The sequence below is a fragment of the Canis lupus genome, chromosome 24 (assembly GCF_011100685.1).
Source record: "Canis lupus familiaris isolate Mischka breed German Shepherd chromosome 24, alternate assembly UU_Cfam_GSD_1.0, whole genome shotgun sequence".
Classification (NCBI taxonomy): Eukaryota; Metazoa; Chordata; class Mammalia; order Carnivora; family Canidae; genus Canis; species Canis lupus.
This window is the reverse complement of record NC_049245.1, coordinates 3,513,540-3,529,588: the sequence shown is the minus strand read 5'-3', so window position 1 is coordinate 3,529,588 and position 16,049 is coordinate 3,513,540. Positions and strand designations below refer to the sequence as shown.

At 40.0% G+C, this 16,049-nt stretch overlaps 1 protein-coding gene across 11 annotated transcripts in view; it reads left to right on the top strand.

Moving 5' to 3' along the window:
- CFAP61 (cilia and flagella associated protein 61) overlaps positions 1–16,049 on the top strand; it is a 275,980-nt gene that overhangs the window by 150,259 nt on the left and 109,672 nt on the right. For 7 of the 11 annotated variants that reach the window (XM_038571435.1, XM_038571437.1, XM_038571436.1 and 4 more), the window contains 2 exons: positions 10,944–11,071; positions 15,478–15,567. In XM_038571435.1, coding sequence (XP_038427363.1) covers positions 10,944–11,071; positions 15,478–15,567 — 218 coding nt within the window. The remainder of the gene's footprint in view (positions 1–10,943; positions 11,072–15,477; positions 15,568–16,049) is intronic. The other 4 variants (XM_038571443.1, XM_038571440.1, XM_038571438.1 and 1 more) reach the window with 1 other exon arrangement.

Sequence of the window (16,049 nt, the reverse complement as noted above, 5' to 3'; positions counted from 1 at the left end):
TGAAAGTGTGCTTGAAGGCACACCTTCCAAATGAAAAAGAGTCAGGCATTTTAGCTTGCTTCCTGAGTCATGAAAACATGTTGCAAATCACCAGGGTTGAAAATAAAAAAATGGTAGGGAGACAGCAAGGTTTAAAAACTGTATCTGTGGAACAGCACCCGCTTGGACAGAGGTGCTCAGGAAAATGACTTCTTTTCTTCCATGGTTGTCATTTTCCCAACAAAGGAACCAGAGGTCTAAACCAGCAGTGCAAATAGCCACATATGCGACCTGAGCTATCAACCTATCCCCTAGGAGGATGGGAAGTTCTCATCTTATTCTGTGCCCAGAGGTGGGAGATGGCAGCTCGAACATAGTAACACAGCTGGTGGTGGGCTTTCTCTCCTAGGCTTCTCTCTTGACCCCTGCTCCACTACCCCCTGGATTGCCAGGCAGGACAGCATCTGAAAAATGCATTTATGAATACTGATCTGTGTTTCAGTGAGAGGTGTCACCCTTCCAGACTCTTGTTCTAGCTTTTCCCTTCTCATCCAGAAAGTTGTTCTCTCCCTTGTCCTTCTAAATCCAAATCAGCTGGCACTTTCTCCTGAAAGACTTCCTTGCCATCCTAGGACACCCAAACACCCAAAGCTGTGATTCCACAGCTTCCCAGCTGAGTCCAGAATTGCCTAGCTCTGCACACCCTATACTGCCAACCCACGGTATCATGGAGTAAGGAATGTTCTTTCGGTATTGCTAAATTTTGGATTGGTTTGTTATACAGCAATAGCTTCCTAACACACTACCCTTATCACTGCATTTTATATACTGTGTTTTATTTGTTTATAGATTTGTCATCTGACTTAATGAGATTTAAAGATGGGAATCATGCCTCATTCTTACCTCAACACATAGACCAGTGTTTGGCAAGCAGTAGATGCTCAATATGTATTTGTTGAGTTGACATTGTTGCATTAAGTTCTATGTTAAAATTTTGATGGCAAAATTTCAGACATCAGGATACTGAATGGGTTTATCCTAATGCCTTCAAAATCATTCCACATATCCACTGCCTTCTCCACCAAGTTACACTGGCTTTGTTGCTAGAATATTGATTTCATATAAACACTTTTTCCAGTTGTTTCTCTGGGGATGTGACAGAGTGACATTGTAGCTCTCTGCTATGTATTTGTAAATTGCTTCTATAGGTATAAGGACAGATTCCAGTCTACTTCCAGGATATTAAATGGAAAATATTTTCAAGCCTGTGGCTAAATATCAACTGTTTGGGCATCCCACCCTGCACCACTTGTCCCACCCTTTATGATGTGGGATGGAAAGAGAAGGAGGTGTATTTCTTTAAGTAAGTAGTAGTCAGACAGATGATATCCCATACATTCTCCATAAACCTCACTCTTACTTTTTTCAAAAGGGAAAATAACCAACAAAACAACTTCTTTTTTTTTTAATTTAACAAAAGTCTCAAGAAGGTAAATTTATCACAAGTTATTTCATATGCTTCTGAGTCCTTACATAATTATTAATACATTCAGAGTTAAATTCTATATTGTAAACACATACATGCATGCATTTTCATTTCACACCCAGAGGACCATTTTTATCTTCAGATACCTGTAAGAGAATGCCATCATTTCAGAAGGGCATAACTTATAGAAGAGTGCCTTCCATCACTTCTGAATTTGACTGTGTGCAAAACCTTTGAGGCCATACCTCATTTTATTTGATCACAAGTGGGTCTTTCATGGGGATATAGGAATTGAGAATGATTAAGCAGCAATTAAGTTTTTCATGAGATACATATGTAATGTATTAGTATTTTGTGCTTTGAGAACAATACAGAGTCAGGTCATTGATCCTGCAAACCATTTCCCTGCCATGGATTTGCTTCATTCTTGCCTTTCCCTTTGTATTCACACTAGAGAAGTCATTTCTTCAGTTTGTTGGTGACACTGTAATGAAGATGATACCTGGAGTGCCAAGTAGCAGAGTCAAACAAGATTCAATTAGTGTGATGCAGAGGTTCCCAGGACATTTCTTTCTTTTCTTTTTTCTTTCTTTTTTTCTTTCTTTTTTTTCTTTCTTTCTTTCTTTCTTTCTTTCTTTCTTTCTTTCTTTCTTTCTTTCTTGATATCCTTTCAACTGCTTTTATTTTATTTTTAAGATTTTTTTAAATATTTATTCATTAGAGACACAGAGAGAGAGGCAGAGACACAGGCAGAGGGAGAAGCAGGCCCCACACAGGGAGCCCAATGCAGGACTCGATCCCGGGTCTCCAGGATCAGGCCCTGGGCTGAAGGCAGGTGCTAAGCCGCTGAGCCACCCGGGCTGCCCTCCCAGGACATTTCTAAACACTTGGCTCACAGAAGGAAGGGAGGGACAAGGAGCCATTTGAGGTTATCTTGGTATACATGCCAGCATGTCTGACATTGGGGATCAGTGATAGGTCTCTGTAAAGCCAGCAATGGACCTCCCTTGCAAATGCTCATGTAGGCATCAAAGCAATCATACTTTTAATGATTTTATGAGCTGCTTGTTCAAGGAAGTTACTTAATTAATTAAAAACAAGTGAGTTAATCAACTTTATCAAATCTAAGACACCATCATTTATAAGGTGTACCTTTATTTTATGTACCAGGAAGAAAAAAAGTGGCAAATTAAGCTGTGACATAGTGTTTTAATGGGAGTCCTGAACAGAATATGAATCAGTCATATAAGTCTTATTGCTTTGAAATTTCTTTCAACTATTCAGAGAAGAGAGGCAATTTACATTCCCTTCAATTGCACTGTTTTCTATGTGATGGGAATAAAACTTTTGCATGTGTCTCAGTAACAAAATGTAACATGGGTATCTACTTGTGGGTATCTGCCATCCTTAATTTGCTCCTATAAAGCACTTGATTGTTGCATTGCAAGAAAATACAGAATTACAGCCATTCCTCCAATGACTAATATTTGCTTCACTGATATCAAATTCGCACCCTGCTGCTCAGTTTCTGGGCCTTTATGGAAACACAATAAGTATTCATTTTAATGCCAAATCATGTTCTAATCTTTTTGAAAACATTGTCAGTAGCAGTTAAACTCAACACATGTTGTACACATAATGCAGAGGACTCTCCAGAAGTGGCGCCAAGGAATAGCCATGACCAAGCCATCCTTGCTCAGGAAGGAATTATGTCACTGCTGCTGCATGGCTGACTGCAGTGGTTAATATGACATTGACTGCAAGGTTGATTTCAAGAATGCCAACATGTGAGAAATATGTGCATCCTAGAATTGATGAAATCCAGTAAAGTCACTCAACTACTTCCAAAACATGTTTTTTTTTTCTAATATAAATGTATAAGAATGGTCACAAATGAGTGTCAGAGGGTGGCAATAACTTTCCTTTTAATAATGTTTGCAAAATAGTGATAATATCCAGATGAGGAATAAGGGTATATGAAAGATTGGTACAGAAGGAGTTGATAAGAGAAATATAAGAAAAATACAAGTTGAAGAAATTTACTCAGTGAATTATAGTGGCTTCAGGAACTATGGCAAAGACCACTGGTTGCTTCCAGTATCCATTCCTCCCTTTAGCCTTAATAATAGAACTTCGATTTTATTCAAGGCAGCATTGGACCCAACTAAGATATTTCCCAGCCTCCCTTGCATCTGGCATAACCAGTTTTGGCACTGAGATGGAGGTAGAAATAGTTGGCATGGAAATTCTGGGAAGGCTGCTTAAAGGGAGTGACTTAGCAAGGAGGAAGGCTCCTTTTCTCTTTCTCCTTTCTGCTGCCTGGAATGAGGATATGATGTCTGATCTCCAGCAGCCATCCTGGGCCATCTGTGAGGATGGAAGCCATGTACTAGGATGGGGAGTTAGGTGTAGAAGTCTGGGTCTTTGATAAGTTCATGCACCTGCCTCAATAACCCTGAACTATACATATTTACAGATTTCCTTTGTATAAAAGGGAAATTATCTTCAGTCCTGTTTAAGCTATGGTTTTCTGTTTAAGCTAGGTTTTCTGTTGTATGCAGTAAAACCCAACCCTAATTGATACAGGAATCCTCTTTCTTCAGCTAGGATTCAATCTATGTGGGAATATGCCACAAAAATCTATTATACTCCCACCGTTTGCCCAGGATAATGGGTAAAATGTAGAGGAATTAAAGGCATATAATTCTTTAAACAACAGTTCTTCATGGGTAGTATATTACTAATAAGTTTGCAGAGGTAAAAGTAGTGCTTCAAAAAAAAAAAAAAAAGTAGTGCTTCATTTACCTCCTGAATATTTCAGGAGTGTCTAGAGTGTACCTGGAGCAGATCCTGCCCTAACCACAGCCCACTTTGCTCACATAGCATGATTTTGGGTATGCTCTTTCTTGTGTTAAGAATGCAAGCCAGAAAGTGTCGTTGGGTCATCATTGCTCACAGCAGATACCATAGGCAGAAGAGTCAGCATTTTTCTGGAGTGCTGGGGCTACGAAAAGTATTGGGAAAGTTAAGAGAATCCTTCATAAGGCAAGGTTCAAAGTCATGGCATCTTCTTCACAGCCTTCTCTTGCTCTGCCAGGACAGCAACATTGGCAACATTGGTGTTTATAACATACCCTTGAACCCTTTTAATGATTTTTAGCAGAGAGGCTTTTCGAGATCATATTTTGTATCTGTGGAAGTGATTTCTAACTTTTTAGTTCTTTTTTACATGTCTGTACCTCTCTACCCCTTCTTTATTTGGTAAATATTGCAATACTTTGCCCCAAAGAGCTCAACTTGTGAACCTGGAACTCAGAAACTGACACTGATATCAATCTGTCATTTGTTTCCATCCAATTGAGAAATGGAGGGCTTCTCAAAAAGAAAAGAGAATGGAGAAGCATAAGAAAAAATTACATTTATAAAGCAAAAGTGGACTTATTAAGAATTTCAGAAATTCTATTCCTAATGGCTTTGAATCTCTCCATCTTCCATTTTCTTGCATGAACAGAGCTCCCTTTGAAGTCTCTGGAAGCTTTCTGTAAGAAAAAATATATATACATGGGTGTGGAGCTGAAAATTGAGCTCATTGTTTTGCCCTTTTAAAATGTGTTTTTCGAAGATTTGCCTTTCATATTGCAGATGGGAGAGAGGATGTGCAATTTTACCTTGTGTAACATCTTTGCCTGAAAAGCTCAAAGTATTTGTAGATGTTGTTTAATGAATAGTTCCCATGTTTGCCTGCTGAGGAAGGCAGAGGTTTGTGTAATTTACTTCCATTTTACACCTGAGGAAACTGATATTTAAGGAAGAGAGGCTCAGAATTTCAACCAGTAGCAGAATTAAGAAAACAAGCCCGAACCTTGCCACTGGGCTAATGGTGCTCAGTCTAATGATCCTGGAGGTTGAAGGTAATCTCCCAATGAAATGGTATCATTAGAAAAAATTCACCATGGATATTGTCATGTTCCATTTTAGTATGAACCTTGCATTTATTATGTAGGATCATTTATATTTATTTTGACTGCTTCCTAGTTTATTGGCCTATTTGTAATTTTAGGAACTTCTGATTTGGGGCTTATTACTGAAATTGAGTTTCAGGAATGCTTTTGTACTCATTCTAACTCATTCTAAGTACCTAAGAGAAACCAAACCAGATGTCGAATCACAGAACTAAGATCCATGCATATCACATAAAATTACATTTTGACCAATTTTTGGTACACACAAAAAGTAAATATGCATAAAACTCAAAACGATGTATTTAAGGTTTCTTGGTAAATGTATGTGAATCGGGCATCACTTCCACTGACTGTGTACATCAACATCATTTTTACCAAAAAAATCAGATTTAATCACAAGCAGTTCTAATTATATCTAAGTCATTTGTTTGCTCATTTAAGCAACTGGCAAAGAACCAGCTAAAATAATTTGAATCGGTGGAATTATGTCAACATTCTTTAAGAAGGGCTCATGAAAAAAAATATATCCATTCTTTTGCCGTTTGTTTTACCTCCAAATATATAGCAGAAATTATTCAGATTAAATACGCAAAACAAAACCCAAATGAAACAAATGTCTCAAAAAGCAAAGATGTCGTTCCTGACCTCAGGAAGCAAGCAGTCTAAGTGGAGGGCAGTGAACAAACCAACTAAATTAATAAAAGCAACCGAAACCTCCTCTAATGGCTCATTCACTTACAAGTCTGTTTCAGAAGCTCACAGGAAATTACAGATAAATAGATTATGACTTAATCTTGTGCTCATTTCTATTTCCTGTTTTCTCATCTCAACTCCTATCCCTCTCAGCCTGACCTTTGTTGTTATTTCCCTCCCCCACTTCAAATTCCCCAGCTCTAGAATTTTCTAACATGGATATCACATAATATCATTCTTTCCTCTCCAGTATAGGATTGACTGAATGATCTTTCCATTTTAAACTCTTTACTAGACTCATCGTCAGTTTCAAGGACCACTTCTTTTAGCCTTTACATACCATGATATGTGTTTTATTCCTTCTCTCTGGGATGCATGTTGATCTCTACATTTAAAATTACCCCTTGGTCTGGAGCACCTGGGTGGCTCAGTCGGTTAAACATCTGACTCTTGATTTCAGCTCTGGTCGTGATCTCAGGGTCTTGAGATCAAGCCCCGTGTCTGGCTCCATGTTCAGCAAGGAATCTGCTTCAGGATTTTCCCTCTCCCTCTGCCCCTTCCCCAGTGCTCACTCTCTCTCTCTCTCTCTCTTAAATAAATAAATCCTAAAAAAATAAAAGTATCATTTGTCTAAAAACATTAACTTAGTGTCATTAGAAAAATAAGAATTATAAGTATCTTCACAAGACATGGGGGTAAGAATCTGTTTTCTCCCCCATATTGTCACTTGTTTGGTATGTAGTTAAATAGCTTAACATAATTTCATCTCTATTATCTTTGAAATAACTTCCTATCACAAGGCACGTTTAATTTATCTGTAAAATGAGTCAGTAGATAAAGCTTTATTTTTACTTCGCTAATAAGGAAATAAACAAAAAACTAGTGGGGGACATTTTTGGTAGATATTCAGACCAAGAAAAGGAAAAGCAAACTTGACTCAGAGGATCTTCTGTATCTGGTGGGTTTTTTGTTTTTGGTTTTTTGGTTTTTTGGTTTATTTCTCCATGAAAACCTGTAGTTTGTATATGTGCTGCTGAAGCAAGCACAAAAACCTGTAGTTTGAAGGAACTTGAAGGAAATGTTCTGCTTTCCTTCAAAAATGACTTGTACTCCTGCGTATGAGCAAAATAAACCCTTTATAAAGCAGCAGAAGCAGTCTTCACTTGAAATTGTCACTAAAAGACATTTCCAGGCTGGGAAGAATTTTTTTCAAGGTATTTAAAAACCATCTATCCTAACAAAAGAAAAATATGGTTTTTTCAGGTCACTTCATCATACCTGATGAGGAATATGTTTTTAATTAAAGCCTGGACATAAAATTGGTTTACTGAAAATCATTGTGATGCCTAATTATTCTGCTGAGACACCCACCATCATTGGTACTGAAGGCTAACTCTTGACACCCCGAGGCCACTTTGTGTATTCAGCAGTTAGAAAGGTGATTTCTGAGGCCTGGCAGCTGTTGGTGTTAAAGCTATTGTGTGGGAAACAAAAGCCATTCTGTTCTGTTCCCCAGCTGCCTTTGTATCATTGATACAGGAGCTGTTTCATAAATGTGGTATAATTCTTTACCAGGGAATTTCATTACTGCCTATGCTTCAGTGTTCGCGTGTATTTCCGGATAGCAAAGGGAAATGTCTGAACATATCTCCTATGGAAGGAATCTTGGAGTTCTGACCTCTATTAAGATGCTGGCATTTTAAGTCTGTTAATTAGACCTGTGATCAGATGCCATCATACTAACATCTATGTTTCTAATCTTCCTTGCTGTAAACCACCAGACCCAAGACTGGCTAGTGAATCGGCTGCCACCCAGCTTCTCTTGGAAATTAATCAGAATACGGTACATGGTGGCACTGACATATACCAGAATTAACTATCTTTCTCAAAAAATTCCTCATTGGCACGTCTCGGGAAATTCTTATAGAGCAGATTGGAGTAACATTTATTGGAAGAACAGATATTTTTAAACCCAAAATGATAGATTCATTATTGTCATTTAGAAAATGTGTTAGGTTAGGGAATTTTCAGTTGGATATAAAAGAAATAAACTATCCTAAACAACCAAGGAAGTGGGGTGGACTGTGTCATTCTCCCCAGCTATTCCTCTTTCCTTGGACTGTGCCCTTGCTGGGTGCCTTTGAGGTTCCTCCCATTATAGGCAAGTCTACTTGCCCATGTTGTGGGTGGTGGGCTCAGCCACATGATTTGCTTTGGCCAGGCTGAAGAAGTATTGCGTATCCTTACTTTTTGCATTTCTACCATTGCCATAAGAACATTCACCAGCTATCTTTCATCAAAATAAAGGTAAAAGACATGTGAGGCCAAGCTGGAGCCAAACCCAGCTGAATCCAGCCTTCAACAATGTGCTTCCAGTTGGCCCAGAGATGCATGACTGAGAACAAATGACAGCTGTTTTAAGCCAATGCCTTTTGTGGCAGTTTGTTATACAGCACCATTGTGGCAATAGTTAACTGGTATTTATTGTTCATATAACTGAAGTCTCCAAAGGTAACATGGGCTCTAGATAGCCTTTGAAAGGAATTCCTATTCCACTTTTTGGTGATTCTCTTGAGGCTTCAACCCGGATGGTTTCCTTCTTGGTCTTATGGTTACTGTACATTTCAGGCTTTTCATCTATATCCTAATATTAACTAGAAGGCAAGAGATTTCTCTTTTTCAACCATCATATAAGAGTTCTGGGCTTACTCTGGAAAAGAGTATGGAGATCCCTCAAAAAGTTAAAAATAGAACTACCCTGTGATCCAGGAATTTCCCTACTAGGTATTAACCAAAGGAAACAAAAATACAAATTTGAAGGGGTACCTACACCCCAGTATCATAGCAGCATTATCAACAATAGCCAAATTCTGGAAAGGGCCCAAATGTCCATTGACTGATGAATGGATAAAGAGGATATGGTGTATGTGTATATATATTCCATATATATGGAATATCACTCAGCCATCAAAAAGAATGAAATCTTGCCATTTACCATGACATGGATGAGACTAGAATATATTATGCTAAGAGAAATAAGTCAATCAGGGAAACATACTGTATGATTTCAGCCATATGTGGAATTTAAGAAACAAAACAGATGAACATATGGGAGGGGGGTGGAAGAGAGGAAGAAACAAGCCATAAGAGACTCTTAAAGTTAGAGAACAAACTGAGGGGTGATGGAAGGGGGTAGGTGGGGGATGGGCTAGATGAGTGACGGGTATTAAGGAGGGCACTTGTTGTGATGATCACTGGGTGTTACATGTAAGTGAGAATCGCCAAATTCTCTTGCAGACACAAACATTGCTCTGTATGTCAACTAGAATTTAAATAAAAATTTGGGGAAAAAAAAGTCCTGGGCTTCACTCTGATTAGGCCAACACAGGTCATGTGTCTATCCTGGGCCAGTTGTTGAGCAAGGAAGATGGGATTATTCAACTTGGTTTATGTCACTCAGATTCCCCTCTTAAAGATGGAGGTAAGCTCAATCTCTTCCAAAATCCACGGTGTGCCTCATTAAAGGTGGGAACATGCTGAGAGGCATCAGTAGCATTAATTATGGAGAAACTAAAATCCCCAGACATTACATTATTTGGGTCAAGACTGTTTCTACTTCCATATTGCTAGGCTAGATAGAGCTAGAGAGAAGAGGATAAATTTAGCGGATAAATCCTCTAAATTTCACATGTTCCCTTGTAAATGGTAAAGCATGTGGCCATACTCATGCTACTTCAAGCACCAGAAGGTGCTTTACATAGGACTTTGCCATTAGCCCACTGGATTCCCAAACTCCTTGTAACTCAGGTTTTAAGAAAAATGGAAAATAGATTTGGTCTATTGGAATTTGAAGATCTCTGACCTGTGGAATGAATTAATGCTAATGTAATGAGAATTTAACAGAGTAGGGTACATTGGTGTGGATATCATTTTACTGCCTTCTGGCCTCCGTTGTTTCTGAGAAGTCAGCTGCAGTTCTTGCAGACACAGAGTAAGCAACAAATAAAAGTGTGTGTTGAATCAATGAATTAAAGACAGAACCATGGTCTTCTGACACAATCTAACATTCTTTCAAGAATACCCCACCATTGCTTTGTAAGACCTTGTACATTTACTGCTTCCACTGAATCCTCTGAAGGGAAGTGAATCAAACAAATCAACTCAGGCAAGTTTTTCAACCATGGACATTAAAATGATCACCAGTTACTTTCTCTACTTTTAAGAGTCCTCCCTGACCTCAGATCATGTGCAAGGTTAAGTAACCCTTTTCATCCAATATGTTTTTGTCATTCAACTAAGGTTGGTTTTTCTGTGAATATTACTGAACACCTATGCACAAGGCACTATGTTAAGTAGTGTGAGGGATGCAGAATGGAAAGAGTTAATACTTGCCTTAAATTACCCAACAATTGCAATCTAATTGTTCAAGTTTTCAAGGTAATCTTGGACAGAAGAACCTTTCATGAAACTCCAGATCTCAAGGAGCAACTTGTCGTCTTCTTGTGGGATGATTTTTATCTTATTGTTTCTAATCATGGAGTCCTTCAGTTCTATAGGAAACATCTATCAGCAATAAGGCAAAAATGATGTAAACCAAGAGTTTTGGTGTGAACCAGACCAAGTATTAGGTATATTCTCATATTTTTACACTAATGTCTTAAAAATGCCTTTCCATTAATGTCACCATGGCTGTACATGGGCACTGTTCAGTCTGATTTCCTGGGATAATGTCCTGGTTAAATAACTCTACTTAATTCAGTCTGGGAGCCTAGACTCAGTTACATTTCCCTCAAGTCTCTTTCTCTTTGTGTCTTTTCTTCCAGTTAAGTTATGCCTTGAACCATACAAACAGAAAACTGACATTGGAACCTAAAATAACTGTCAATGCCAAGATTGTTGTGGTTGGTGCATCCAGTGTTGGAATTTCCTTCCTAGAGACATTGGTATTTTGGTGAGTTTGTTCTACTTTATTTATTTCTTTGTTTTTAAAGGGGCCCTTCTCGCTCATTTACACCTGAGATGGCTTTCTAAAAAAATTTTTTTTAAGATTTTATTTATTCATTTATGACAGAGAGAGAGAGGCAGAGACACAGGCAGAGGGAGAAGCAGGCTCCACGCAAAGAGCCCAGTGTGGGACTTGATCCCGGGACTCTGGGATCATGCCCTGAGCTGAAAGCAGATGCTCAACCGCTGAGCCACCCAGGTGTCCCCCCCACCTTTTTTTTTAAGATTTTAATGAGATGGCTTTTTGAAAGAAAAGACCTGAGCTTTTTTTGTTACCCCACACACCTTGTCTAGGTGGATTAATGAATCAGTGAAATATTCTAGACCAAGGGTTTGCAAACTCTAGACTCTGGGTCAAATGTGGCTTTCTACCTGCATTTGTAAATAAAGCTTTATTGGAACACAGTTACAGTCATTTATTTCTATGTTGCCTCTGTTTTCTTGATAAAATGGCAGATTCGAGAGGGTGTGACAGAGGCTATTTAGCCTGTAGTGCCTAAAATATGTACACTCTGAGCCTTTCCAGAAATTTGCCAACCCCAATCTATTTAGTGTTTTCCTTATTAGCTGAATCAGAAGAATCCCCTAGAGCATTTGTTAAAGATGTAGGTTCCCAGCCCTAGCACCAGACATACAGAATCAAAAACTCTGCGGACAGCTCTGAGAATCTGTATTTTAGCAGATGCTCCATATAATCAGGCAGGGTTGGGAACCACTTTTGACATTTCATATCACAAATAGGCTTTCAGAAATGGCAGAGGGGCCAGGACCTTTCTTCCAACTCCTGCATTTTGGGTGCCAGAGAACAGAGGGAAACCCCACTGGGAAGACTAAGATCTGTGCATCTTCAGCGCTGCTCTGTTACCCTCACAGCACTAAACAGGTTTCCTTTCAGAGCCCATTTTCCTGATAGGGGATTCCCGAGGGTTCTCAGCTTCCCCTGTGCAGCTCTCCATCTGCTCACTGAATTCAGCCCCTCTCTGACAAGGAAGAGTTATTGTTCAAGAACTTAGGTTCATGGCTTGGTATCACCGCCACCTCATGCTGAACCCTAGATATGTCACCTCACTTCTTTCAGGCTTGGTTTCCTTGTTTATTGTTATTATTTTTTAAGTCTCAGGGACGTCTTAGAAGACCCTGGCTTTAGAGACCCACAGACTCCTGAATCAAGAGTCCACTTTTTCCTAAATCTTTTTCTAAGGATCATATGAGAAATTTTAGCTCCTGTTCAAAATTTTAGATGTAAAGAGATAAGTGGAAGATGGGAAAAAGCAGGAAAAAGCATCCCTCCCTGCACCAACTCCTCTAGAAGCCTGCAAAGTTACCATCCCAAGCCATGAGGCCTTGTGAGGGGTTAGACAAGGAAAGGGATGGAGGAAATGACCCCTAACAGGTGTTTGTCCCTGGTTGATAAGGAGACAAGCTAATCCTGAAGGGTTACTTTGCTAATTTGACATCACATTAACCAGATAGATTTTTTTTCACTTTCCAGCCAATTTGTTCAATTATCTAGAACATACCCCTTGTTAATCAGAAATAAGTTTCATGTCATTACTGAAATTAGCAACAAAGCTCACATACTTTAAATATTATGGTCAGTCTATAGCAATCTTTGACCACAAAGAAGAAATAATGAGAAGCATACAGGAATATCCATTTTCAAGTATACACCACACTACAGTTAGAGGCCTCTCCTCTTTCTCAGGGGTCTCTTCTCTAAGACTCCAAACAGCAAGTCATGTCTGAATGATGAATTATTGGTATGGCCTTGTGAAATAAGAGTAGTCAAGAAGTTGTTAGAAACAGGTCTGAAAAAAAAAAAAAGAAAAAGAAACAGGTCTGAAATCTTCATTCAGTATGTAGGTACCTACATAGTCATTATGTCTTTTGTAAATCATTATATTAAGATATATACTTAGAATTTTCTTTTTGTGGAATCAACTTAGATTTAATAAACACAAGTATAAATGTAGATATAAGTTCTTAGTTGATTAAATTCCTCAATCAGACCTTTTTAAAGCATTTCAAAGCACTCCTAGGTCTCTGTCATCATTATAGAGATTACAGACACTAAAAATAAACCAGTATCAGTTTACGGATCTTGAACCTTTCACAGAGGAAATAGTTTTTCTCATTATTTTCCCTAATTATTTTAAATTAGCAATCACCATAGTAACCTACTGCATATTTTACTTTACCAGCTTGACTGCCATTTGAACTAGATATTATAAATGATTTGACCCAAAATGAAATGGAAATGATCCCCAATCATTGGTCCCCAGCGAGGATTAAAACCACATTTTGGAGGCAAGATTTAGAGAAATTGCCCTCCTGATGTTTCTGCACTGCACTATCGACTCAGCTGGGGCACTGTAGTTCATGGAAAGCCCATTTGAGACCCAGTACAGCAACCTCTTTTTTCCAGAAAATCTCATAATCCTGTCATCTGGTGACAGAACAGACAACTCTTTATCTTCATATTATATACATGCAAAAAAATTACAAAGCATTTGTCCTCTTCAAAGGACACCAAAAGCAGTCCTTGTATAAATTCTCTTCCCTTGTCATGTCCTTTCCTCAAGTGCTAAGGTGCTGCTGGGATCGCTGAAGGAATTTGCCCTAAGTCATCAACTAATACAATAGGACAAAGCTCCACATGTTGGGGGGAAGTGAGGGTGATGTTTAGATTTTTTTTTCTTTTAGTACAACATTCTATCTGGTCCCTAGCTGTTACTCATCCAGTTGCATCTGCAAAGACACACCTTCCTGTCTTTGGTTGTCAGACCTGTGGGTCACCCTGCATCTTCTCCTTCCTAGGGCAAGGTCTCCTGGGCCCTGTAGTTCCCAGTGACGTATGACAGCTGTTTTCCTAGGGACACATACCAGCATCCCTTGGGGTGCTCCTGTCCTCCCAGTCCTATTTGGTCCTCCAGTGCTGGCCAAAAGAGCAGCAGGCCTGCTCTCAGAGCGTCTTGCAATCTCCATCAACCCTCCTAAGGCTGCTGACTGGCTGATGGAGGTGCAGGGTAATGCAGGGTCAGGGTGAGGCTCATAATCTGTCCCCCACCACCCAGGCCATGAACATTTGTCTTTAGAGAGTGCTGTGTCCAAGAAACTCTGAGAAGAGCAGAGGAGGGAATGTGTTCAGGCCTTATACCTCCACCCTATGGCCGTAGGGGCTCTGGCCACATGTGTCTCCTAGCCTTTCCCCATTACCTTTCCTGCCAGGGCATGGGCCCCCATGGTGATTACCAGAAGCGGAGCAGGGAACTAATAGCAGGTGTGGGGTCAGGGCCAGGGGAGCTTTCTTGGGGTAGGGTGTGAAGAGGAGGAAACCCTTGCTCATCCTATGGTGCAGAGGGCAGTGAATCGGAGGGGAAAACAGCCCTTAAGACATCACATTAACCCAATAAATATTTTTGTGTGTCATCTAGGTTCTTCAGCATCCCAAGACATTTACATCATGGACCTGAGCTATTTTTAAATTATGGTTCTCATGATTGATAGGTTGGGTTCATTCAGCTCACCCAGTTCTGTGGGACTGAAAGTTCTTGTCTTGGACAATATAAATATTTCATATACATTATCCTTCTCAGTACTTCTAGTGGTAAGACTTGTCTATAATTCCAATCGTGGGAAAAAGCAGAAAGAACCTGGCATCAGCCATCAGTCCCCCTCTGCTGCCAACCCGTACTGTGACCTGTCCCTCTTACTGTGCTGAGAGGGTCATGGCAGGGACCCCATGATCCTGCCAGCCTCAAGGTACTGTCACCCTAGGAACTCCACCAATTGCATCTGAGGCCTAGAGGGAACTTCCTCTTCTGGGATCCATAGCCAGAACTGGAGGTGAGCATTGATCATCTGTCAAGGAAATACTGTCTCTCAAAGAACAGCTTTGCAATGAAATCTGAAAGCTCTTTTCAGAAAGCAGGAGGCCCTTTCCCACAAAACTTTGGGAAGTCATATTTTCACCAGCCACTCCACCGACCAAGTCCAGCTCTGCTGAACTCCCCAAATGTCATGCTTTGAATACTTCAGGCTTTCCACTAAAGTACTCCAAAATCATTTTTTAAAGAGAAATAGAGAAATGCTATGCCAAGAGAAGGGGCAGATTTCTGCTCAGGTCATGATCTCAGGGTCATGAAATCGAGCCATGCTTTGGGCTCTGTGCTGGGTGTGGAGCCTGCTTATGATCTTCTCTCTCCTCTCCCTTTGCCCCTCCCCTACTCACAATGCTCTCTCTAAAAAAAAGAAAAGAAAAGAAAAGAAAAGAAAAGAAAAGAAAAGAAAAGAAAAGAGCAGAAGCCAAATCTGTGAACTCATCTTAGTGTTTTGCATCCTTTTTCCTCCCAGTATGGGCTGTGAAGCCCCAGCAGTACCCCCAGCACCGAGGAGCTCGCCAACAATGCAGAACCTCAGGCCCTGCCCCGCACAGTGTCCCAGGTGATTCCCTCCTCCCTGAGCCCCAAGAACTATACAGGACAGCTTCTTTGCTTCCTCTTGGGCATTGACTTACTGATCTAAAACAGTTACGGGTTTATTCTCTTGCAGCTTGTGTGTCTCTCTGCTTCTGTGCATTGTGTTATTTACTCCTAATTATGGAGCAGTGCCTTTTAATCCATTATTTTAAAATCCTTCCTAATTAAATTTTGAGGTAAGGAATCTCTTGAGGGGCCTGCGGTGGCATCCTGGGGTGACGGTGATTGAAAGCAGCCCTGGGTGGCATCCTGATGACCCTTTGCGTGCCCAGAGAAACACAGACTTGGATTCACAAAAAGCACAGGCAAGCGCCAAGGCCAGGGTTCACCTTTTCTTCCACTCCCACCTCAGGCAGGCGGAGAGTTTTCTCAACAATACCAACCAAATAGTCTCACCAAGGGATGAAATCTCTGGTTTGCTACCTAAACATTAACCCCTCATCTGGT